At 37.0% G+C, this 26,491-nt stretch overlaps 1 protein-coding gene across 2 annotated transcripts in view; it reads left to right on the top strand.

Moving 5' to 3' along the window:
* The window catches only part of LOC124787289 (unconventional myosin IC), a 416,281-nt gene that overhangs the window by 350,461 nt on the left and 39,329 nt on the right, over positions 1-26,491 (top strand). For both annotated transcript variants that reach the window (XM_047254329.1, XM_047254328.1), the window contains 7 exons: positions 2,065-2,247; positions 2,816-3,022; positions 3,157-3,416; positions 8,697-8,866; positions 10,519-10,673; positions 10,790-10,918; positions 11,798-11,951. In XM_047254329.1, coding sequence (XP_047110285.1) covers positions 2,065-2,247; positions 2,816-3,022; positions 3,157-3,416; positions 8,697-8,866; positions 10,519-10,673; positions 10,790-10,918; positions 11,798-11,951 — 1,258 coding nt within the window. The remainder of the gene's footprint in view (positions 1-2,064; positions 2,248-2,815; positions 3,023-3,156; positions 3,417-8,696; positions 8,867-10,518; positions 10,674-10,789; positions 10,919-11,797; positions 11,952-26,491) is intronic.

Here is a 26,491-nt window from a genome sequence, read left to right as displayed (position 1 = left end):
GCAATTCTGTAGTGCTACTGTCAAAATATCACTAAGCTTCATGGTCTCTTCTTTCCGATTAAAATTATCCCTATGTTTATATATTTCAATTGCTTCTCTACACTCTACAAAGCCGTTGGTAATAGTTCATCGTCGTAGATAAAATATTTGTTTCGGAAAACTTTACTTGATGATTTCCTGACTGAAAAGCGTGTTCTGCTACAGCCGATTTATCTGTTTTTCCTAATCGGCAAAGACTTCTGTGTTCTTTTAACCGTGTATTTACGCTTCTTTTTGTTGTTCCAATATAAACTTTGCCACATGTACACGGAATTTTATATATGCCATTGGCTGATAGAGGAGCGCGTTTATCTTTTACAGACCGGAGAACATGACAAATTTTCTTTGTTCGTCTAAAAACAGGTCTAATATCATGTTTACTTAAAATCTTTCCAATCTGATCCGTTTCTTTCTTTATAAAAGGGAGAGAGACTGTATTCTTCCATTGTTTTTCGGGCTTGTCCTTAGTCAGGAAATCATCAAGTGAAGTTTTCCGAAACAAAAATTTTATCTACGACGACGAACTATTACCCACGGCTTTGTAGAGAAGCAATTGAAATATATAAACATAGGGATAATTTTAATCGGAAAGAAGAGACCATGAAGCTTAGTGATATTTGGACAGTAGCACTACAGAATTGCTAGACAGTTTTATCCGTGACGAGATCACAATCGATAGTTAACTTTTATCTCTGACAAAGATCATCTCTGCATATCATGTGTAATTCTGCTCACGCCCACTTTCTACGATATATAAGTCGCTCTCAGACGTCCGACCCGTCAGTCGGCAAGACTCACCGGAGGAGAAACACCCCTCTGAAGATGTCCAGCACAGCTCTGGACGAAACGTTAGGAGCTGAAGAGTTTCATGGACCATGACCTTACATCCCGGTAGGTTTACCAGAAGATATGTCATCCGGTCATGAAAGCCTTCATACTATGATTTCCTGCACAGTCACAACTTATCAACAGATTGAGAAGTGGGTGACAACCGGTTTATCTTGCATCTTTCACTGAACTTGTGTTCATTAAAATTCTTTATTGTCTCTGGACGAATTGTGGCATTCACTCTATTCACAGTACACCACCAACTCTGCAACAGGTTGGGAGTGTTCCACATTTCATAATGTGCAGCAATCTGTGCTCACTGTTGAACAGTCATGTGATCAGCCATCCTTTCAACTGCCATGTGCAGCTCCTCTCACAATACCACCTGTACTGCAGAAAATGTAAAATCAAGCACTCATTGAGTGGGGAAAAAAGAAGTTGGGGAGGGTTCAAGGGAAGTGGAACATGTGCCAAGCAAGGAGCGCAGGTCTGACCTGGCAGCCAGATGTTTGTAGCTGTAGTGGTACCAGAATGGCAGTATGACCTTCGAGCCGACTGATGCATGCCTGTGCCATTACTGCAGAAATCCAAACTTTCTTGAATGACTTATATGTGCACACTATTTCCGATATGGTTCTATCAATATCAAAAGTTCTACCACCATTTTACAATACCTAGTTACTTTCCAGACACTGTGTACAACCTACTTCCTTTTCCTTTACAATTTATTTTGCATTTCCCTTTACAATTTATTTTGTGTACATGGGTTTTATCCAGAAAATGAATAAAAAATGTAGTTTAGTCACTGATTTATAAGAATTTTCATATTAGTAACTGCAATAATATTTTGTGTTTACAGCATCATATTACTATGATGTATGCTAATTACTGAAAAGTCACTGTACCTCAGTCATCATACTTTCGTGAATTGTGAAAGTCAGTGCCTTCATTCCAAGCTGCTACTTGCAGATACATGATTTTTTTCTCTTACGGTAAAATATTGAGTGCTTCTGTCCCTCCATATGATATTCTTTAAATACAATATTCACTGTCTGTTTTTAAAAAAAATGAGGAGGGATAATACATCTATTGAAGGATCTTTCAGATTTGCAGTTATTGAGACAGTAACATCTTGTGTGTGCTATCTTGGCTATATTATAATATTCTCTTGTTTTAATTTGCTTCCGGCACTCTCAGGGTTCACCTGTTGGTGGAAAAATCTTGAATTACTTACTGGAAAAATCACGAGTGGTTCATCAGTATCCAGGAGAAAGAAATTTCCATATCTTTTATCAGTTGTTGGCTGGAGCTGATGATGAAATGTTGTCAAAACTGATGTTAAAGAGAGATCTAGATAGTTATTTCTACTTTAGTCAAGGGGTAAGTAAGGCATAATTATTTTATGTAAGTAATGTGTGGTCTATTGCATGCATGAAGTTTTGGTACAAAATTTGTTTGCTGTGGGTGTAATAATAGTGATAGATGTAAAAAGATGGATATGAAGTAGTTAATAAAATGAGGTTTGTAATTGAGTTTGTGCTTTCTTCTTTTTCTCCCCTGCCCTTCCCAAGTGGATGCTGAGTGCATTAACTTGGGGGGGAGGGGAGGCGGGGGGGGGGGGACTATTGAAGTTGAAGTTGCATAGTCCTGATTATGTGAAAGAATTATGAAGTGATAACTACAATTGTATTATAGAATATTCTGCAACATCCTGGTCCCTCACTCATAATCCCTAGATGAGATTTTATCTTCTTCTTTCTTTGGGGTTACTTCTATTACTGCAAAATGTTATTTGTCAAAAGTGAACAAGATGGATTAACCCAACTTGAAGACAAGCTGAAGTGACTGCTTTGAGTGTACAGTTATGATATCTATTTTATTTTTTTGTTCACTTAACTCCAAAAGAAATACTTGTATCTAATCTTGGTGACACCGTTTTTTTCTGCAGCAAAAAGGTGCAGTAGATGAAATAGATGACAGAGCACAATTTCAGACAGTAAAATCTGCATTGTCGACAATAGAACTAACAGATAAAGAACAGGATGATATATTTGCAATTGTTGCCAGTGTTCTCCACATGGGCAATGTCGGCATGACAGAAGTGGAGGGCAGAGCTGTGGTTTCAAAACTGGAAAGTGTTGAAGCCATTGCACAGGTATTTTCTTTTAAAATGTGGTGACTTACATTGACACAAATGTTTATAGAGTAAACAAATCCTGACATTAATTACAATATGTGTTGTAACTATCCATTAAAAACTATAAACTAATTTTGGTTGCTTATTTCTAGTTACTGGGGTGTGAAGCAGAAAAGTTAACGAATGCATTTACCAACAGAACAATTGAGGCACGTGGTGATGTTGTAACAACACCTCTCAACAGGGAAACAGCTCTTTATGCTCGTGATGCCTTAGCGAAGGCTGTGTATGATCGCCTTTTCACATGGCTTGTCACAAGGCTTAATGTCTCGTTGAAACCTGACAGCGAGAAAACAACAAAAGCCATGGGAATTCTGGATATTTATGGGTTTGAAATATTCGAGACTAACAGGTATACAATACTTTTATATACTGTTATTAAAGGGAAGAAAGCAAAAGTAAAGTGTGAATACTTAATGGTACAAATTTCTTGGGCAACAAACCTGTAATTTGCTTGGTTAATGAAACCAGGAAGTATTGTAATTCCACCCACAAATAAGAAGAGACACAAAGTACAAGTATGAGAGGAGGTTAATTCTGCTCCAGGGTTATATGAAGTGTCTCAAGGCAGTGGTGTGTGCACACCACCTGTCGGCCGGCCCCGCAGGCAAGTTGAATCTGAATAACTCACTTCTACACCTTGTGAAATGTTATGGTAGGGTCTCGAGGAAGTGTACAAATCTTACAGTGCTGTTGAAATCTTGTTGTTCACTTAGAAGGACAATACACTATTAATGCTTCACTGTATCTACACTATGTTATTGTTGATGACAATGTTGACTATTTTTGTCAGAACCACAGTATCAAATTCTGAACATCACAAGATATTTCACCCCTACCCTCTTGTGCGAAAGCACTTCAAGTTTTTAATATCTTCCTATATAAAGTCCGTAATCACCCATCAGTTTAGAAACAGCTTCCTTTCATCGATTTGGAAATTATTTGATCTATGTAAATATTTATTTTATTTTTAAATAAATTCTCTTAATTTTGGTCATGCTATCTGTCCTGTAAACTTCTGGAAAAGGAATTTTGATTTGCAACATAAAACTAGTTTGAGGTATAGATGAAACTGAAAATATCATTAATGAAATGGTAACATGATAGAGAGATGTAAAACTCTGAGAACACAGAAATGAATGTTGTACACAAAGTATACCAACAAGGTGAATCCTGCAGTTATCATTTACACCTGTGAGCAACTAATATCAACACTCCTGCACTTAATGTGAGGTAGTTGGCAACATATTTCTTTGCCCATTGTCATGATGTACTATAATGCTAAGAAATGCAAACTGTAATGATTAGAAATGAGTTCATCTACAGCTATTAGCTGCATTGATTTTCATATTTGGGTACGTGATCCTCTGCAACAGAAGAATACACACAATACAGAGGATACAGTACTATCCTGATAATCAGTGAGGTGGCTTTTGAATGTCATAAGAATCGCTCTCTGTAATGTTTATCATTTGAATCTGTAGAAAAATCATTTTATTTAAGTGTGTTGTACCTAATTGGTTTTTATTAGAAAACACAGCTCTGGTAATCCTTTTGCTTTGTCCCTATTAAAAATGTAAAAATAAGCAGTAGCAGATCAATAGTGATAGCATGTAGATGTACTTACATGTTAGGAAAGTGCACTTGCTTTTGGGCGGCCAAGCAATATGAATATATGAAGTTAATTCTGGAAGTAGTGATTTATTGCGCATTCCTGCTGCACTGATTGAGACCTAGCTTCTGTCAGTATTGTGTGAATGCTACTCTAAACAAGTTGTTGTTGTCATGGAGTTTGAGGTTATTTAAAATCAGCTGTGAGGTACAAAGCCTCACCTATTTTCAGGTCAGAGGTATTATTCAATTTTTGGATGTTCAGAAAATGAAACTTGCAGAAATTTGGTATCAATCAAAGGCAGTGCATGATGATACAGTAAAGAATGAAAGATATGTGAGAAAGTGGTGTGAAATACTCAACAATGGACAAACAAAAGTTCATGATGAAACTCAGTCCAGGTGATTTGAAGATGCAATTGTAGAATGCCAGACAGATGTGTTATCCTTCAGTATGATGTAGGTACCTCACTTACCCAAGAGACAAAGTGTCAGTTATATACAGTATGATATATGCCATCAGGCCACCCCACCTCCCCCTCCCCCACTCTCGTGTGTTCAAGTGCGCGTGAACTAACTCTGTCAACACAAAAACTTGTGTTGACATTCACTTTAGGATTGTGAGACTCTTTTCTTTCATGCCAAAAGGTATTCTGATTAAGTTCGGTCAGTACTGTGACACCCTAAGGATGTCACATGAAAGGAATCCAAAATCATGGGTTGTTGTTGTTGTTGTTGTTGTTGTGGTGGTCATCAGTCCTGAGACTGGTTTGATGCATCTCTCCATGCTACTCTATCCTGTGCAGGCTTCTTCATCTCCCAGTACCTACTGCAACCTACATCCTTCTGAATCTGTTTAGTGTATTCATCTCTTGGTCTCTCTCTACGATTTATACCCTCCACGCTGCCCTCCAGTACTAAATTGGTGATCCCTTGATGCCTCAGAACATGTCCTACCAACCGATCCCGTCTTCTAGTCAAGTTGTGCCACAAACTTCTCTTCTCCCCAATCCTATTCAATACCTCCTCATTAGTTATACAATCTACCCATCTAATCTTCAGCATTCTTCTGTAGCACCACATTTCGAAAGCTTCTATTCTCTTCTTGTCCAAACTAGTTATTGTCCATGTTTCACTTCCATACATGGCTACGCTCCACACATATACTTTCAGAAACGACTTCCTGACACTTAAATCTGTACTCGATGTTAACAAATTTCTCTTCTTCGGAAACAATTTCCTTGCCATAGCCAGTCTACATTTGATATCCTCTCTACTTCGTCCATCATCATTTATTTTGCTCCCCAAATAGCAAAACTCCTTTACTACTTTAAGTGTCTCATTTCCTAATCTAATTCCCTCAGCATCACCCGACTTAATTCGACTACATTCCATTATCCTTGTTTTGCTTTTGTTGATGTTCACCTTATACCCTCCTTTCATGACACTGTCCATTCCATTCAACTGCTCTTCCAAGTCCTTTGCTGTCTCTTACAGAATTACAATGTCATCGGCGAACCTCAAAGTTTTTATTTCTTCTCCCTGGATTTTAATACCTACTCCGAATTTTTCTTTTGTTTCCTTCACTGCTTGCTCAATATACAGATTGAATAACATCGGGGATAGGCTACAACCCTGTCTCACTCCCTTCCCAACCACTGCTTCCCTTTCATGCCCCTCGACTCCTATAACTGCCATCTGGTTTCTGTACAAATTGTAAATAGCCTTTCGCTCCCTGTATTTTACCCCTGCCACCTTCAGAATTTGAAAGAGAGTATTCCAGTCAACATTATTAAAAGCTTTCTCTAAGTCTACAAATGCTAGCAACGTAGGTTTGCCTTTCCTTAATCTAGCTTCTAAGGTAAGTCGTAGGGCCAGTATTGCCTCATGTGTTCCAATATTTCTACGGAATCCAAACTGATCTTCCCCAAGGTCGGCTTCTACCGGTTCTTCCATTCGTCTGTAAAGAATTCACATTAGTATTTTGCAGCTGTGACTTATTAAACTTATAGTTCAGTAATTTTCACATCTGTCAGCACCTGCTTTCTTTGGGATTGGAATTATTATATTCTTCTTGAAGTCTGAGGGTATTTCGCCTGTCTCATACATCTTGCTCACCACATGTTAGAGTTTTGTCAGGACTGGCTCTCCCAAGGCCGTCAGTAGTTCTAATGGAATGTTGTCTACTCCCAGGGCCTTGTTTCATACATGGGTATGGAATGTCATTTTGCAGTGTTGTGCTAATTCATAACAGTGCTCACTCTCACAGTCCTGCTGCTTGTTGGTTGGATCAGTTAGGGTGGGAAATTTTTGATTGTTCCAATTATTTGTAGTGTTTTTCACCTTTCATTGTATAACTGGTCAAAATCAACATGACATGGTATTTCTGAAGCTTATGGATGGATGACCAGTGAATATGAAATAAAATTAAAGTGTCCCCAATTTTGTATACTTTTATGTTAACAAAATACGTCTCTTTAATTTATTGAAGCTAAGTACTAATTACTTCCTGGGTTATTCTTGTTGTCACTTCACATAATTTTATTTGAACAGGATAAACTTTCAAATGCTACAATACAAGATGCCATGGTGGAGGAAAAGGTGGCAACATGAGTAGAGAACTTAATAATGACGCCTGTCTACTGTCTATTCATAGCATTTTTACTTCATCAATGTACATTTTTAAATCAGAGCTTCATCATCTGGGCTTCATTTGTTATATAATGATGTTCACTGCAATATCAACACATTAAAAATATGTATTGGTAATGCATTATTAATTACAATTTGCAAAATTGTAGTGGAATTTATACAGAATTTTAGAAGACTATATATAGATTTTTGTTGAAACATATAGTATACCTGCAAATTTTTTTGATTTCTTTTGTATACAATATTGTGGAGAAATAACTTCCTTCTGTTCAACATACACAGTTTTGAAAGACAGCACTGTAAGTATCAGAGAAAATGACAGATTGTATGGGTATTGCAGTACAGCAAAGGTAATGAATAAATTATGTGTTACACAACACAGTTTAATCTCTAATCGAATCAGTTCCACAGAAAAAATATTATCTGCTCTTGACATCAGTTGAAATTAAACATGAACACTACTATTGCAGGTTACAAAATGTAACAAGTTATTTAACAGTCGTATGACTTGCATACAGGCTAAGATATTTATAGCTTTTGGAGGGACACAATATGCAGAAATCTTTTCTACAGTATACAGTAGGTGATTTTTAGTATGGCAAATTTATTAATAGTGACCTCATAAGTACAATCAGATTAGATTCTGTATGTTGTTAGGACCCCACTAAACTTCATAAAATGCTTCTTAATATCCAGTGTTTCTAAAACATCTTATCCAATGCTTATAGGTTTAATGTGTATAATGTTTAGGTCTGTTTCTGTGATGTCAATTATGTGACCTGTTTTCAGGAGATTAGCAATTGCTGATTTATTATTTTGTCTGAGACTGAGATGGAAAGCCAGTACAGTTTTCTATTAATCTTGTGAAGAAATTCCTCCATGTTCGTCCCACATACAGTGAGTCAGTTGATCATAGTTTTGACAAGTAATTTTGTAGACAGCAAACTTATCAGGTAGATTTAGTTTGTGAATTAGTCTTTAGGCCAGTTTGTTCTTTGTGCATATATTTTAACTATGCACTGCTTCAGAATATTTGGCATTTTGTAGAAAAGTTTTCCAAGAAATTCAAAGCTCTGGAACTTCATCTTTCACAGCACTGTGTTTTATGTATGGATCTATATCATGAATACACACTATGGCCACCGTGAAAATAGGCAAAGAAAAGGTTCACTACAGCCAGTTTACAGTTTCTTGTCACAACTGGGTGGAGATCTGTTCAAATCGTCAGTTTTGCAGCCATTCCTTGTTCCTACAAATGTGATGAGTGTGTGCATTAGAAGCAAAAGTGAAATTTATGCTAATATACTTGAAAAATTAAAAAGTACATGTTATTTGAACATGGCATTAAATTTCAGTTCTTTGTTTGTAGTTTTGAACAATTCTGTATCAACTTCTGCAATGAGAAGTTGCAGCAGCTGTTTATTGAGCTAACTCTCAAATCTGAGCAGGAAGAGTACCTGAAAGAAGGCATTGAATGGGAACCTGTGGAATATTTCAACAATAAAGTTATTTGTGATCTCATTGAAGAAAAACATAAAGGTAATTACAGAAGTTTCACTATTATTGTTATGTAAATTTTAACTTGTGAATTTATTTATGAAATAAGTTTCGTGTATCTGATGCAGGTATAATGTTAACTCCTGCACTTGATATTTTAAGTAGTCAATGTACATTTCCATATATAAATACTCTGCAAACCACTGTGATGTGCATAGCTTAGGGCACTTCCCGTTCTACATATTTTTGGGGCGTCCATTCACTTATGGAGCATGGGAAGAATGTTTGAATGCCTCTGTACACACTGTAATCAATCTAATCTTATCCACAAGATCCCTACGTGAGTGATACACAAGTAGTTATAGCAATTTTTTAGTGATAGGTTGTGTCGACCTTCAGGTGTCTGCCATTTCAGTTTCAATAGCATCTCTGAGACAGTCTCCTATCTGTGTATACCTTCAGTGTCCTGTGTTAATCCTGTCTGGTAGGAGTCCCACGCATTTTAGCAATATTCTAGGATTGGATTGCATGAATGGCTCGTATGCAGTCTTCTTTGTAGACCAATTGCATTTCCTTAGTATTCTACCAATAACCCGAAGTCTTCCAACTGCTTTACTATGTCAGAGCCTATGTGATCTTTCTGTTTGATACCCCCTAAAAATTGTTACACCCAAGTAGTAGTACAAGTTGGTCTTCATCATAAAGCAATTACACCTGAATTTTAACATGTTAAATTCGATAACATCTGTGGCTATGAAGGTAGCACCCTTGCCTGATACGGATTATGCACAGTTATTATTCTGCTTCTCAGGTATTGATTTTTTTCATTGTTGTTTGCTAGATTGAATGTCATTTCTTGTTGCCTCTGCAATAAATTCTAATTAATTTTGTTTTAACATTTTGAAATGTGATATTACAACTTCTTCCAATAATATTTCCTAGACAAAAGCTCTTGTGAAACAGAGCTTATTTTTTTTCAGTATAAAATTAAAGAAACAGTGTATAGCCTTGTTAAACAATTTGGCCTGTCAACTATATTAGAAATTTCAATGAGATTACCTTTTTGCCAAGGCACTGAATAGTGTTTATGTGTGATTATTCAAATAAGCATCATTATCTTAATATGGGCATTTCCTCTTTCCATTGTCCACAGTTTGCAGTTTACAGGTTCCTTTGACACCCCACAATCCTGGTTTTTCTATTAGGGATTTATTATTGACAATGTTTTGTTCCATTAATCTGCTTAGTCCTGCATCTTCAGTAACTTTCTTGCAACGACTATATTTAAGTTTGATCTCTCAAACTTCTCAGAATTCTTTGTGCAAAATCTCTGTATGACCATAACTACATGTTAATGTTTTCCGAGTTTTCTGTTATATGTGCCACCGAACAAAGAAAACAGTGTAGGCATTATAAGCATCCATTCCATTGCACATTAAGAAAGCAATTTCTATCCCCCATCTCTTCATGAGGAGCTGTGGATGTGTGTATTGTGCAGAAGTGCCTACACTGTCTTCACAAGATTCATTCTCTGCATTGGGGAAGTAAATTATTTCTTAGTAGTGACAAGAACTAAATTCTTAGTCTTTGGTAGTCAATCCAATTACTTTATCTACTATAGATTACATATCTTGAACGTATGTATATCATTGTTGGGTTTGTATGAGTAACAACTAGTATTACTTTTTGAGTAGGAATTATTGCTCTGATGGATGAAGAGTGTCTACGCCCTGGTGAACCAACAGATATGAGTTTTCTGAACAAAATGAATGAAAACCTCTCTGACCATCCACACTACATCAGTCACAAAAAGGCAGACATAAAAACACAGAAAATTATGGGGAGAGATGTAAGTAGTGCCTTTAAAAAAATTAGATCAAAAAGCTCAATGATTTCATAAACCTGCTTTGTTGAGTGACACCATTCGGGTGTATAATCTTCCTTTTTTTTCCAATTTATTTACAGGAATTTCAGCTGGTGCACTATGCTGGTACTGTAACATACAACATCAGAGGGTTTTTGGATAAAAATAATGATCTCCTTTTCAGAGATCTGCGTGAAGTGATGTCAGTGACAACAAATTCGATAACAAAGGTGAAATAATTGATCGTAACCTATTTAGAACTGACACCTGAAAATATATATAAATGTTAAGGTTACTTAAATTTCATGTGTGTCAGTAAATTATTGGATTTTTAGTACCGTAACTAGTGCAGCTGAAAAATATGCCTCGGTTTTTATTCACATTTCAGTGTATAATAAGTAGATTGAAATGACAATAGTGTGTCACCATACCATGGGCAACTATTGATCAACTCTTATAATAAAAGAGTGATCAAGGTAGCAATTCATCTGTAAAACCTGCAATTCTCAGGGAACTACAGGAATTTTGTAATATCTGTGTGTTTTTAACCTAACACAAGAAATTAATTTTATCGAGCTTCATAAATCACATATTTTAAAATACTATTTCAAAATGTGTTAATTATTTGAATATTAGTACATACGAAATAATTGATGTTGAAAACTGCCATTAAACTACAACCGATAGAAAAGAAAAGTTGTTCCTTGCTCACTGTTAATTTCTCAGGAGTTTATGACATCATCTTCCTTCCCATACCTGGAACTGTCACTTTTTTTCCTCCCTTCTCTCTCTCTCCCAAGTCTGAGTGGCCATCCTGGTGAGAAACTTGACAAGGCATATGTAGAAAATTTAGGAAAATCTGTCTTACGGTAGTTTTGGCAATGAGACTCTAAAACACACTGAGTGTAACTACAAATTACATGTTGGGCTAAAATATCCCCCCCAAATCTATCTCCCCTCTCCTTTTTCTTTCTGTTTTTCTTATCCATTCCATCAAAATAGTAATTCAGTTGCTAGATCTGAAATAGTTTTACATTATTAACATTACTTCTTGAGAAAATTTAAGTCTTTGATTTTCTTGTTGCTGAAATTTGCGCAATATTTTGTAGGCTGTATTCCCCGTCAGTGACGTTACAAGCAAAAAGAGACCTGAAACTGCAGGAACACAGTTCAAGAATAGTGTCAACAGGCTAATGGAAATCTTGGGTGACAAAGAACCATCATATATCCGCTGCATAAAACCAAATGATGATAAGAGATCAGGTTAGTACTTCTGTGATAGTTTTTTTTAAAAACTTTATTACTTCATATTCTTATAGATATTCATATCTGAAAACTCTGTGCTTAGCATAATGTTGTGGGTGTACTACCTTAATGCTGCTCTTAATTCTGCCCAAATATCCACAATAGCAGGAAAATGTTTCCCAGCTACAGTTCCGTAATAATGGTCATTGCACACTATGATTATTAAGTAAACACTTGCTGTGACAGGGCACACTATAACAAAGATGTGAAGACATAATGAGAAATAACAAATAACATTTATTAAGAGTATTTTACAAAACGGTACCACTCCTTGTTGCATGGCACTTCAATGTCCTAAATTTAATACAATAAGATGTAACTAACGTTGCTATATCTTTGTACTCTATACATTGTGTCACTAATAGTAATGTTTGCAGACATTCTGTTAATGGTTGTAGTTCTCCATAAATAGTGACTGCTACACCAGAAGGTAGTCTTCCAAGTACTCTATAGAGCTAACTGCAGGCACTGAAGTGAATTGTCAGGTTGCTTGTGCAGAATTGCATGTGTGTCCGCAATGGCTAGTGTTTTGAGCCTGTCAGTGGAAGAATATCCATGTCCACCCTTACAAGGTGAAGCGAAGTAGTCAATAATGAGATTTTCACTCTGCAGCGAAGTGTGCACTGATATGAAACTTCCTGGCAGATTAAAACTGTGTGCCAGTAGAGCACTTGCCCACAAAAGGCAAAGGCTCCGAGTTCGAGTCTCGGTCCGGCACACAGTTTTAATCTGCCAGGAAGTTTCGAAGTAGTCCATGTTTGACAGTGTTTTCTGATAACTGTCCATACTATTGGCGGGTTTATATGATGTGCCTAAGGATGTGGCACAGAAGCAGAAAGAGGTCTGTTTTTGTGCAAGCCATCTGAAGGCCAATGTCCAGAGCTGACACATGCCACCAGGCAAGCATCCATGTGGTGGCAGCTTCTTGCAGTATTTTTCAACATATTCTGACTAACAAAAATAGCAAATATTTACTGGCGTAAAGTCTTTCTGTAAAAATTTAACGTTACACGTATTCTAAACTTGTGCCCTTTATTGATTGTCTACATTTTGATAATACAGGCAGAAAACAATAAAAATAAATTGTTGTTAATTTTTTCTTCACTGCCTTTTTTGTTTGGGTAGCCTGTCATCTGTGGTATTCCTGTATTAAATAATCATCATCCTAACAGTACATCTGTGAAACTAGCATCCTCATTATCACAAATATTTGACTGTGTCTTATGAATATATTGTGGTTTCTGAGGTTTTGATTACACAGGGACTTGAGAATGCAACTGTTTTTTTTCTGAATAAATAACAGATTTTGCTTCTACACTGACATGAGAATGCTACAGTGTCTTTTACTGTCAAATACATCATCTGCCCATCACCACCTCACTGGTTGTGTAGAAATAGCAGCTGACACACTTCCTGTCTTTCCCATAATACCGCATAATTCAGGCAAACTGCAGTTTAAACATGGCAGATGTTCATAAGAAGCCAAAGTACGCAGTGTAGATTCCCATAGCTGGCAGCACAACAAAATTAGCTGCCTGCTCAACACACCCTGCCCCGTACTCATCATCATTGTTCTCATTTCTCTGCAAAGCTGATGTCACTGTTCCCCCTCCAACACTTGGATAGCAGTGTACTTGAGCAACCATGGAACAAGCATGGCAATATATGGTGGAGGTCATACGTAACATCAACAACAACGAATACTTTAATCAAAGATTGCAGTCATGGTTCAGTCCAATTCTTGAACTTCGGCTCGTCCCGAGATTGAGTGACGTCCCTTGATCTAGTGACATCTGTTAGTACTATCTCCATAACAAGTCTTTCCGGTGTAATTTATTCTTGCAGTAACAGTTGCAATCAGTTTAATCTGATTTATTTCATTTGTTAGACATTTACTTCTGGATTAATTTTCTTTCTCATTTCAACTGAATATCACCATCTTCTTCTAAAGCTAGAAATGTTTTTCCATGGTGGTCTAGGACATGAATAGCAACCAAATTTCTCATTTGCAACCCACTTGTTAAATCACTGTTTCTAATAACCAAATAAAATATTGACTTGGGTTCAGAATCAAGTAATGGTTTTTGAAGGACAAGATTTTTGCCTTTGAATCCTATATTTACTTAAAAAGCAGCATAAGTGTATGTATATGGTATCCATGAATATATGAGAACTTTTATTGCAAATCTATTCAAATGCAACAAAAGTTTGTAAGCCTATAGAATTTAATACTATTTCTTTCTGTGGCTCACAAATTTTGCAATTTTTAAGTCAGATCATTAGATTGTTATAGTAGCTAGTCCATAGTTTCTCAACTATCCCTCGCACTAGTGCCATGAGTCAAGTGTCACATGATTGTTTAAACAAGATCGATATTGTGTTGATCACAGGAAAGAGAGGGGGGGGGGGGGGAGTAATTAGTGTTTGAAAATATAATATGGGGAAAAAATCTACTCATGAAGCAGTGGCAGGAGCAAATAAATATAAATGATAGGGAAATGTGCAAGCTTTTGGTGCAAGTGGCTCCTTCTTCTGGCAGAATGGCTGAAGAGAGAGTAATGGGGATACAGAAAAAGGATTGGTGAGGTTTAGGAATTGGGGAGAGTTATGGAAAAGTCACCCAGAAACCAGGGTGAGGGAAAACTTACTGAATGAGATGAGAAGGAAAGACTGATCATTGGTGCCGGCACTGAATGAGATTTGAAAACATGAGAATGTAAAGGTGGATGACAGAGATTACTGAACAAACATAGTGCAAGGGTCAACAAGATGGAAAGCTAAGTGCATTATACATGATAGCTAGCTGAGGGGGCAAAAAAAAGTAAACATGTCAGAAAGTAAAAAGAAAAGGGAGCACAGATGAGTAATAGACATTGAAAGGAAATGCTGATACTACCAAAATTGATGTCAATATATTCCAGGTGTCTGGTGAGAGTGTAGCACTAGTTGTAATGCCAGTTCCCACCTGCAAAATTCTGCTAAGTTGTTTTTTGTAGGGAACAGCAGTACCATGATTAAATGTGATGGCTTGGAAAATCTGCTTTTGATCTAAGCTGGTGGAGTAATTATATGTGTACAGTGAAGACTGGGGTGAGAGTCAGCATCTGAACAAATATGTTTGCCTTGAATGCCAAGGCTGCAAGGGAGCTAATCTTTGACATGGAAAGGATGGCAACCCATTAAAATGTAAGAGGTGTTTGTTTCATTGGCAACCCATTAAAATGTAAGAGGTGTTTGTTTCATTGGTTTAATGTGAACAGAAGTGTGCAGCTGACCCTCAGTAAGGATGAAGTCAACATCAAAGGAAGTGGTGTGAGATTTGGAATAAGGCCATGTGAATTTAATTGGGAAAATGTATTTAGTGATTTCAGTAATTTCAACGGGTCAACCTTATCATGAGTCCATATGGCAAAGGTATGACGAATGTATCTAACCCATACCTGGTGCTGAAGGGTTATTGATCCCAGGAAAGCCCTTTCCAAGACACCCACAAAAAGGTTGGCATAGGAAGGAACCATCCTGGTTCCCACAGCTGTACCCTGACCTGTTTGTACGTCTGCCCCTCAAAGGTAACATAGTTGTTTGTAAGTATAAGATTGACTAAGGCGAGCAGGAAGGACTTCATAGGTTTGCAATCAGGTGCAACAGGCAGACCATGTACAGGCCAGGTGTGTGTGTGGTGGGAGTGGGACAGGCACAAATTTCAGATGACCTGGGATGGTGATCTTTGTATTATAGGTTGCAGGTGTTGATCTACCAAGGCAGAGATATGTTCAGTAAGAGCTTTGAAGCCAGCAGCTTTGGGACAGTCAGCTGATTGGGTTTGTGAAAGGCAGGAGAGCAAGGTTTGGGTGGGTAAGAAGTTGTATGGACTGAGGAGTTAGTTATTGTGAGGGACCTGACGTGTTAAGGAAGGACTTTAGTTTACCACAGGAATGGATCTTGATGGCAGATGGTGCAAATAGAAGTGTCAGAAAGGTGACATAGACCCTCACTAACCCACTCATGTTGGATAAGTATCACGATGTGCATTCTGTTTTAGTCAAATCTAGAAAATATTAGTTGCTTCTGTGATGTTAGGTAGCATTCTCTGAATATAAATAATCAATTAAGACAATTTGCTAATTGTTGAAATTTCATCAAGCACTAATAAAATTTTGCTGTGTGATTCAATTACATTTTTGATGACTGGCTTTCATTTCTGCAGCTATATAATTTAATATGTTGACACATGCAACCTTGAAATGAAGAATATGACCCATGTTCACTCTGTTTAATTTCTGAACATCAATTTCCAACTCAAAATCGTTTAACAGTTGATTCCTTTTGACAACTTTGTTTGCAGTTGTAAAAACATTAACTGTTAGTGACTTGTCATTCTCTAGTGCTTTAACACAGACAGATTCGAAAGATTTTTTACTTGTTGCAGATAATATTGTCAAAACAGTTTTACGGGCTGAACTTTCTTGTGTTTAAAGATTTTCTATCATAGGTATTGTCTACTCTATTTTGGTTTCTCCAAAGCATCAAACTGAAAATTCAGACCACTGTTGTGAAATACTTATTCCTTGTTTACTTCTTTGTGGCCCCAATGTAGCAACTGTCTTCCAACATTTGTGCTCCAATTTCTTGTTTTCTATTACTAACCATTCACTAATCTTCTAGAAATCATCTTTCTATTACACTGTCCAACTGTCAGAAAGATCACAATCAACATTATTTAGAGAAGTAGGTCCACACATGAATGTCACATTTTCAGCACACGTGATTTTGTTTCCACTCTTTTCCACTTTCATCGCCTCTGCGAGTTGCATCATCTCACTCAAACAACTTAATCTTTTTATTCACTGGGGATGAGAAATACTTCATAGTCTCAAAATTCATTTCAACTCTGAAACACTATAGAATTCCACACCTCACCAAAACATCTTCAACAATGAATAGAGAAAACCTCAGTTCACATGTAAACAAATTCCCCAATCACACTGTAGTCACTGGCGGAGACTTTAATAATCCAACAATTAACTGGGAGAATTACAGTTTTGTTAGTGATTGGCATGATATGATATCCTGTGGAACATTACTAAATGCCTTCTCTGAAAACTAACTAGAACAGATAATTAGAAACTGCACTTGCGATTAAAATATATTGGATCCAACAGCAACAAATAGACCTGACCAGTTTGATGATGTCCACATTAAAAGTGGTATCAGTGACAATGGTGTAGTTGTCCCAACAATGAAACCACAGTACAAAGGACAACTAAAACAAACAGGAAGATATATATGTTCAGTAAACTAGACACAAAATCACTAATGTCATACCTCAATGAGGAATTTGAAACTTTCAGCTGAGAGCAGGAGCATGCAGAGGAATTACAGCTCAAGTTTAAAAGAATAGTTGACCATGCACTGGATAGATATGTACCCATTAGAACAGTTCCTGCAACCTTGAAATGATGACTAGAATAAGGGATTATTTGGTAGGACATATTCTGAGGCATCAAGGGATCACCAATTTAGTATTGGAGGGTAAAAATCATAGAGGGAGACCAAGAGATGAATACACTTAACAGATTCAGTGGGATGTAGGTTGCAGTAGGTACTGGGAGATGAAGGAGCTTGCACAGGATAGAGTAACATGGAGAGCTGCATCAAACCAGTCTCTGGACTGAAGACGACAACAACAACAACAACAACAACAGAACAGTTCATAAGGGTAGGAACCTCCATGGTATATGGTCACTGTAAAAAAACAGAGATTACTGCATAAGAGGTGTAAAACGAAGTGTGGGTCTACAGGGTTACAGATAGAGAGATACTTAATTAGATGTGTTTGGCTGTCAAGAGAGCAACGCGTAATGCCTTCAATGACTACTGTAGCAGAATATTGTCAAATACTATTTCACAAAACCCAAAGAAATTATGGTTGTATGTAAAGGCTGTTAGTGACACTGAAGTTAGTATCCCACACCGAGCGAATGAGACAAGTTCTAAATTCACCATAGCACAGAAAAAGCTGAAATGCTTAACTCCATTTCAAATGTTCCTTTATGAAGGAAAATCCAGAAGAATTGCCCCAATTTAATCCTCATACTACTAAAAAGGTGAATAAAATAAGTATTAGTATCAGTGGTGTTGAGAAACAGCTGAAATAGTTACAACTGAGCAAAGCTACAAGGTGTGATGGAATCTCTGTCGGATTTGAAACATCCCCTTTGAACAATTTATATAGGACTGTGCTTAACCTGACACACAATACTTTGTTAGCGCAACGCAATCTGACTTTCAAAATTCCCTACAAAAGAATGGCCCTGACTAACATTAAACTATACCTTTCACAAATCACTTACCTCACAAAAATCTTCGCTGCTCAAGCTACTGCAATACAGCAAGCGCCACTACTGCCAGCTAAATAAAAGATTCAAACTACTAAAGGCACTAACTACTGATAGGGATAGTTAGCAAATGAAAGATATTAATAGAGAACAAACAATGTATTTACCTTAATATCATCACAAGTCATAATATATATATATATCAGTTCAAGACAAATTACAAACCTCCGCCATCTCTCTCCCCACATCCACCACTGCTGGCGGCTCACCTCCAACTGCGCAACGCTACGCGCTGTTCACAGCCAGCTGCCTAACACTACAATGGCAGACAACAATGCAAACTAGCCACAGACTGCACACAGCACAGCCAGTGATTTTCATATTGAGCGCTACGTAACGTTGCCAGTAAGAAAACATAAACAGCCTACTTACATAGAGAAAACATAAACAGCCTGAGAAAACATAAACAGCCTACTTACAGATTCTGTACTGAATTTGCACCTGAATTAGCCCCGGTTCTAACTATAGTCTATCAAAGATCCTTCAAACAAAAAACTGTGCCCTATTCATGGAAAAATGCAGAGGTCATGCCCATCTACAAAAAGAGTAGTAGAAGTGATCCACAAAACTACCGCCTAATATACTTCAGAGAGATTTCTTGTGAATCTTACAAAATATTCTGAGCTCAGTTACAATGGTGTACCAGGAACAGAATGACCACCTCAAACAAGCATGGTTTCTGAAAAAATTGATCATGTGGAACCTAACTCGCACTTTTCTCATATAACATTCTGGAAGCTTTGTATCAAGGCAGACAGGTAGATGCAATACTTCTTGGTTTCCAAAAGTCATTTGACTCAGCACCACACCTATGCTTATTGTCAAAAGTACAATCATATGGGATATCAAGTGAAATTTGTAACTGAATTGAGGACTTTTTAGTAGAAACATTGCAGTACCCCAATCCTGCGACACCTCACTTTAGTAAAAATTAACCCTTATGCAGAGATGGCAGTAGACTATCATTACTTTCTTTTGCTAATGATGTCATTGATGTTTGATTTTTCTGTTTTTTAATCTAAATAAAATGTTGCTTTTTTTCCTCAGAGAATTCGAAAAGTTTAAGAGGATGCATCCCTGACCATACCACCAAAAGCTCAGCTATATTTACAAACTATGGGGACAAGTTACATACACCAAAACAAGAGAAACCATTCATATAAACATATATGTGAAAATCCTTCTTTTTTTGAGTCATTAATGAAATGTTGCAATTTAGATGTTTGGAGCTCATCAACATACAAACTCATAATAAATGCTGAACATGCCCTCCTTTTGCTTCTAAACACACATGCACTTGTCAATTCATGGACTGTTGCACTCTTTCAAATACTCCCTGTCAGTTTTGATTGGCTTTTCGGGCTGCCATGATACTTTGATGAAGAGTTTCTGCATACAGGTGGTCTGCTCCCTAGACCAGTTGTATATGGTACCCCAAGAGATAATAACCCAAATGACTGACATCAGGGAAACATGCAAACCATGTGTCCATCTGTCATGGGAGATACCAGCCATTGCAACTTGAACACTGAGGAGGAAATGTGCTAGAGCTGCATCATGTGTAAACCACATGTTTCTTCTTATTTGCAGGATTACATTGTCAAGTAAAATCCCTGTAGACAGCACCTGTAAGGTTAACTGAGAGAATGCATGATCCTATAGACAGCCTCCTACAGTTCCAGCCCACAAATTAATCTTTAACTGATGTTGATGTCTAGCCTGTACTGTAGCATGAAGGTTGCAATCGGCCCATATGTGTTGACTGTGGAAACTTTTTATTCAGTCTCTTCCAAAGCACTGAAGACAGGCAAATGATGAATGTTAAAAATGTTTTCCCTCTCAATGTATTACCATACAGGATACAAAGTGTCTAACGGTTGAATTGATAAGTAAAGTTGTGGGTTATACTTGGAAAGCTGTTAAATGTAACTTTTATTAATAACTCAGAAACAGTGGAAATACTTGTTTGTTTATATGACCTTTTTCTATGTTTTAGTCTGAGGAACATGTCTCCAAAGATTGTAAAAAGTTCCCAGAATGAGATCTTGAAACTGCCTGGGCATATAATATACAGAGTTTTAAGGGTATTGGTACAGATACTGTGAGAATTGTTACCTTAATATGGACCTATTTCAGTATGTTTGTTGCTTTTTCTCCATCTCTAGTCTTCCCACAAACATACCTCATAATTTACTACCTGATGTTTTCTGCATGGTCATAACATGTTACCATCCTGAAAGCCTGTTGGTGGAGTTCCGGTTTACCATGTATATATTGTCTGAACTCTATAGTTCAGATAATAAAATTAAATTTATGTGGACAACAGCTATAAGAGAAACCAGGAAATCAGTTAATGAAGATGAGACCTTATTATTAAAGATCACAGTCAAATACTAAGCTATAGCAGTCAGGTAGCTAATGTATTTAATAACCACTTTCTTGAAGCATCCTAAAAGATTAGCATGTACAGTTCAAGGGATAAATGTGTATAAGAAGCAATGCATCATAAATACCGATAAACTGCAATTACTTCCTGCTCTGACAAAAAAAAAATTAAGGATGTAATTAACTCCCTCAAAACCAAATTCTCTCATCTAGTCAGTAATACCTCAGGTAAAGTACTAAATATCCTGTTCTCTATGTATACACAATGTTTTCAGTCACATATGCAACACATCATATCACCTGAGATACTTACAGGCAGACTGAAATAAGCAATTGTCAGGCCCATTTACAAAAAAGGTCATAAAACACACATTAATAATCTCACAACTTGCATCATTCTCATAGCTACTGGAAAAAATTATGTATGCAAGAACCATAAGACACCGCTCTCAAAATGGGATTTACTCCATGGCTCTTGGATTTAGGCACATGCTGCACCATGGCACAAATTACTCCCAGACAACCAGTGGTTGTAATAGCATTTTTACTGGTCCATTTCTCGCCGGCTCCACGACTGCTCCATATTCACTGCATGTAAGAAAGGAAAACACATACAGTTTCCCTTTCCCACTACATTTATCCTGTTTACAAATGCTTACAAATATCCTGAAACACTACACAGCATTGCAAGAGGGTAGCGGAGCTTGTTCCCCTTGACTGCTCCTTTGCCTTCATGTGGTTTGAGTTCTTGTTCATTCACACTCAAGGCTCACTGCCACATTATAGTGTCCATGCACTACAACTCATCACTGAGGAAACCAGTGGTGGTTGTTGCACAGAAGCATGTAAGAAGGATAAAATTTGGTATCAGCTCTAGAGTGTCTTGTTGACAGCTCTCTCAATAGTTGTGCCTACTGACAACATCCTCACAGTACATATACTACTTTATGAAATTTGTTGTGAACAATGAATCACAGTCTGAAAATGTTTTTTGCACAATGTGGAATGGCTGAGAGAGACTGTAGTACTCCATAATGATAGAAGTAATTACTTGATTCTCATACTGCATAGGGATTTTGTGCTGAGAAATATATTTTGATAAATGTCATGATCAGAAAAATGGGAGTGTTTCCTTGCAACTGTCTACCAGTATCCATTTCAGATTAAATTAACTGAAACTTAATATTACTCTATGGGGAAAGAAATCCATTATCTGTAAAGTATTAGGAATAAACTTAAATCAGCCATTAAGCTCAGCTGATCTGTTTGGAACTCTACATAATATAGAACAATCTGTCTTGGCTTAATTTATTTATTTTTATTTATTTATTTATATACTTGTTCCATAGATCTGTACATGTGAGCAAGTCACTCAGATGTGGAACATGTCAATATACATAATAAAATACGTAGAATAAAGACATTGTTATAGTATTAATAACAGTGCACAAAAGTCATACTTCTTAGCTTAAAAACTAGTCAACATAAATGTGAAGATAGCAGTTTCATATTTAGGGCATTATTGCATTTATTTTAACCTTGAACAGTAATCAAAACTTCCCACTTTGGGTTTAAAAGTGACCCAAAAATGGAAATGCGAAAAACAGGAATTTTTACATTAGGGCATTATTACATTAGTTTAACAGTAAACAGTGTCAAAAAATTTAAAAACATCTTTTCAATCTGGGTTTTACTTACTTCTCTGAAAGAATTCCTCTAGTGAATAAAGTGAGGTCTCAAGTAAATAATTTTTCAAGCTACGTTTAAATACTGATGTACTACTCCTTAGACTTTTGATGCTGTTGGGTAGGGAATTGAAAATTTTCGTTCCAGCGTACTTTACCCCTTTCTGAATAAGTGTCAAGTTCTTTAACTCACAGTGGAAATCCTCTTTTCTTCTGGTGTTATGTTCATGATGTAGGCAATTCGTTTCATACAGAGTGGGGTTATTTAATATGAAGCACATCAGTGAATATGATGTTCCCAGTTCAGCCTACTGTCCACGTACACGCCTAGGAATTTTGATAAGTACACTTGCTTTATCATCTGATCATTCTGTGTGATAACTATTTCTTTTGGGTTTTTGTGGGTTGTCTGGAACTGGATAAAATTGGTTTTTTTTTCACGTTTATTGAAAGGGAGTTAATACTAAACCAACCCAGAACTTCTTTAAGGATATCATTGACCTCGGATTCTAAGTCAGTAGTTGACACATTATCCACCACAATGCTCGTATCATCAGCGAACATTGTAAATTTACACTGCTTATTGATGGATAAAGGCAGGTCATTAACATATATGAGGAACAGCAAGGGCCCAAGCACTGATCCCTGTGGCACTCCATGCTGCACAATTCCCCACTCAGAGTCCACTGTATATTGTGATACACTATCTGAAATATCTAGAATAATCTTCTGCTTCCTATTTTCGAGGTACGATTTTAACCAGTTCCCTACAGGTCCTGTAATTCCATAATGACAGGCCTTCTTGAAGAGTATCTGGTGACCTACACAGTCGAACGCCTTTGATAGGTCGCATAAGACACCAATTGGCAGCCTCTTGCTGTTTATAGACTCTAGAACATCATTTGTGAATGAGAAAATTGCGTTATCTATTGAAACTCCCTTTTGAAAACCAAACTGCTCACTGTTAATGATGATCAGGTCACCAAGGTGTGCCACAATCCTGTTGTACAGAGCTTTTTCTAGGACCTTTGAAAATGTTGTTAATAGAGAGATAGGGTGATAGTTTGACACATTTGTAGCATCCCCTGCTTTGTACAGGGGCCTGACAACAGAGTATTTCATTCTGTCTGGAAACACTCCTTGTTGCATGGATGTGTTGCAGATGTGAGACAAAACTTCGGCCACTTCGCTACAGCAAGCCTTCAACAGCTTGCTTGAAATATCGTCTATACCAGCAGAATGTTTATTTTTCAAAGACTGTATGATTTTTTTGATTTCATTGGCAGTAATGGGAAGCACACTTATTTGACTGAAAGGTTCTGGAAAATTATTTTTCATTATACAGGCAGCTTTATCCACAGAACCATGGCAACCTATCTGTGTTGGGAGAGTTAAAAAATGTTGGTCAAAGATTTCAGCAATTTCCTCACAATTAGTTATCTCTGAGTTGTCAACAGTTAAAACAATATTTTTGTCTTTGGTGTAGTTTACAGTCCCTGTTTCGCTCTTTATCACATTCCAGATTGTTTTAATTTTATTTACAGAATTAGTAATTTCAGATGCTATACACATACTTTTAGAGTTTTTAATTACTTTGGCAAGAATTTTACAGTAGAGTTTATAATGTTTTAGCTGAGCAGGGTTGTTAGAAGTCTTTGATGCTATGTAGAGTTGTCTTTTTCTCTGACAGGAAGCTATGATGCCCTTAGTGAGCCATGGTTTTTTTGCAGACCTAGCAGGTTGGACTCTGTATGTCTTTTTTGGAAATACACTTTCAAAGGTTCCTGCTATCTCATTTGTGAATAAATTGTATTTTGAATTAGCAGTTTCTGCTAGATAAACAGGTGTCCAGTCAGTATGCTGAAGACATGATCGGAATGTTTGAATAGCTTCCTCACTTATTTTCCTTACTGTTTTCCATCTAAGTGAGGTGTCACTCAGAGGAATTCCCAAGCTGTTGAAAGTAACTCGTTGTCCGTCATGGTCAGACAGACCATTTATAACCACTTCAATATTGATATGGTTGACTTTACTCTGATCAACAAAAACATTATCAATGAGAGTACTGGAAGAGGTTGTGGTTCTGGTGGGCGAGCTAACCACGGGAACAAGGTTGTACGTGCCCATGAGATTTTCAAACTCCACCTTGCAGGGAGAATTAACCAAGAAATCTATGTTAAAATCCCCAACAACTACCATGCCCCTATTTTTTCTACTTAAGTACAACAAAAGAGTATCTAATTGTTTAACAAACACTTTAAAATTACCAGATGGTGCCCTGTAAACTGCCACAACTGTTAATCTGGAGACAGTGTCTGGCACCTCTATAGCACATACTTCAAAATGTAGCTCAAAGCAGAATCTTTGTACATCTATTGCCGTGAACAAGACATTGTTTTTTACATATACAGCTACTCCTCCTTTGTCCATATAGTTCCTGCAAATAGACGTTGCCAAAACATTGTTGGGAATAGGGACCACTTCAATACCAGCAGTGATGTGGTGTTCTGTTACACACAGAATGTGGGCACTGTTTATACCTTTTGTGTCTTCTATATTTGCTGTGAACTGATCCAGCTTGCAGTATAGGTCTCTTATGTTCTGATGAAACACTGTTAACTTTTGTTTGTCTTTAATTGTATTGCTGTTTGAGTGAACTTTCGTTTGTGTATTAATTACTTGTTGCAGATTTTTGTTACTGGACCAAATCCTGCTAGAGTTGGCCCAGCTCACTAGTTTCCCTCGTTAGTTAGGGCTATGACTGGTCTGCTTTCATGATCGTTATTGTTTAGGCCTATTATTTCATGAAATGCTTTTCCAATGTCTGCTGATAGTTTATTTTTGCCAAACTGATTTAGATGTAATGTGGAGGGGTATTACATTAGGAGGATCTTACATGAATGAACACTCTAGAAATCTGTGAGAAACATAAAAGAAAATGAAAAGAAATTAACAAAGAGAGGCAGAAGTGAATCAGAAAGATCTGTGGAAAAGCAGGGATTGCAGACCAGCATATTCTGTGGCAAAATGACCAGGCAGAAACTAAAAGAGGTAGAGATGCTCATCTGATATAGCGAATTGATAGGAGGAATATCTAAGCAAAAAAGAACAACTTGACACTAGTTGCCTGACTTTGAAAAGTTGAGAGATTGGACTGCTGTGACAACCCAAGCTAGGAATGCTGTGGTGTTATTATATGATGCATAAACGTTGAGGATTGAGAAAAATTTCTTGCGGTCTGTATACCTCACTTTAATTAAAAAACTATGAGGATTATTCCGAAACTAACTTCTCTTGCTTTTTGTGTTGACTTTGAGTGTCTGAGCTGATTCTGTTAGTTTAGTGTTCACAATAATGTTTTGTTGGATTTGTTGGCCAACAGGTGACCAGCAGGGTAACATACCAGACTTGCACATGATGTCAGTGTATGTATAAAAAAAAGGCATGTCATTGAATTCCTCACTGCTGAACAAACTGCATCAGTTGAAATTCATCAGCATTTGCTGAAGGTGTATGGAGGCAATACAGTAGATATAATAAAGTAAGATGGCAGGTCCTGCAATTTGAAAGTGATAAAAAGCGTTTACATGACAAGCCACAACTCCAGTTGATTGTACTTAGTTGTCTACTCCCATAACAAACAGTATTCTGATCAACTCACCTATAATGATTAGCGGATTGTAACCAAGGAATGGTGTACAAAGCTGATTGTTGGCTATAATGCCATAGACAAGATGTTATGCAACCTTTATCAAAAAGTTTGAGAGAGATGGGTCCCACAGATACAAAAGTGCAAAAAACCATTGCTGGGAAATTTGTCTAGACCTACTACATCAATTTGAGGCTGAAAAGAGTGACAGTTTTCTGAGCACCATCATTATCAGAAATGAGATGAAGCATCATCTATTGTAGAAGACAGTATGACAGTGTGGTACATATTTGCAAATTTTATGTGATGTTCCTACCTTCTTCTAAGATTGTGAGGTATTAGTTTCTGAAATTTATGAGTAACTAAAAATCTTGTGTGTTC

This window comes from Schistocerca piceifrons, chromosome 1, assembly GCF_021461385.2.
Source record: "Schistocerca piceifrons isolate TAMUIC-IGC-003096 chromosome 1, iqSchPice1.1, whole genome shotgun sequence".
In the NCBI taxonomy this organism is placed as follows: Eukaryota; Metazoa; Arthropoda; class Insecta; order Orthoptera; family Acrididae; genus Schistocerca; species Schistocerca piceifrons.
The sequence above is the reverse complement of the archived record's forward strand: the minus strand, read 5'-3'. Positions and strand labels throughout refer to the sequence as shown.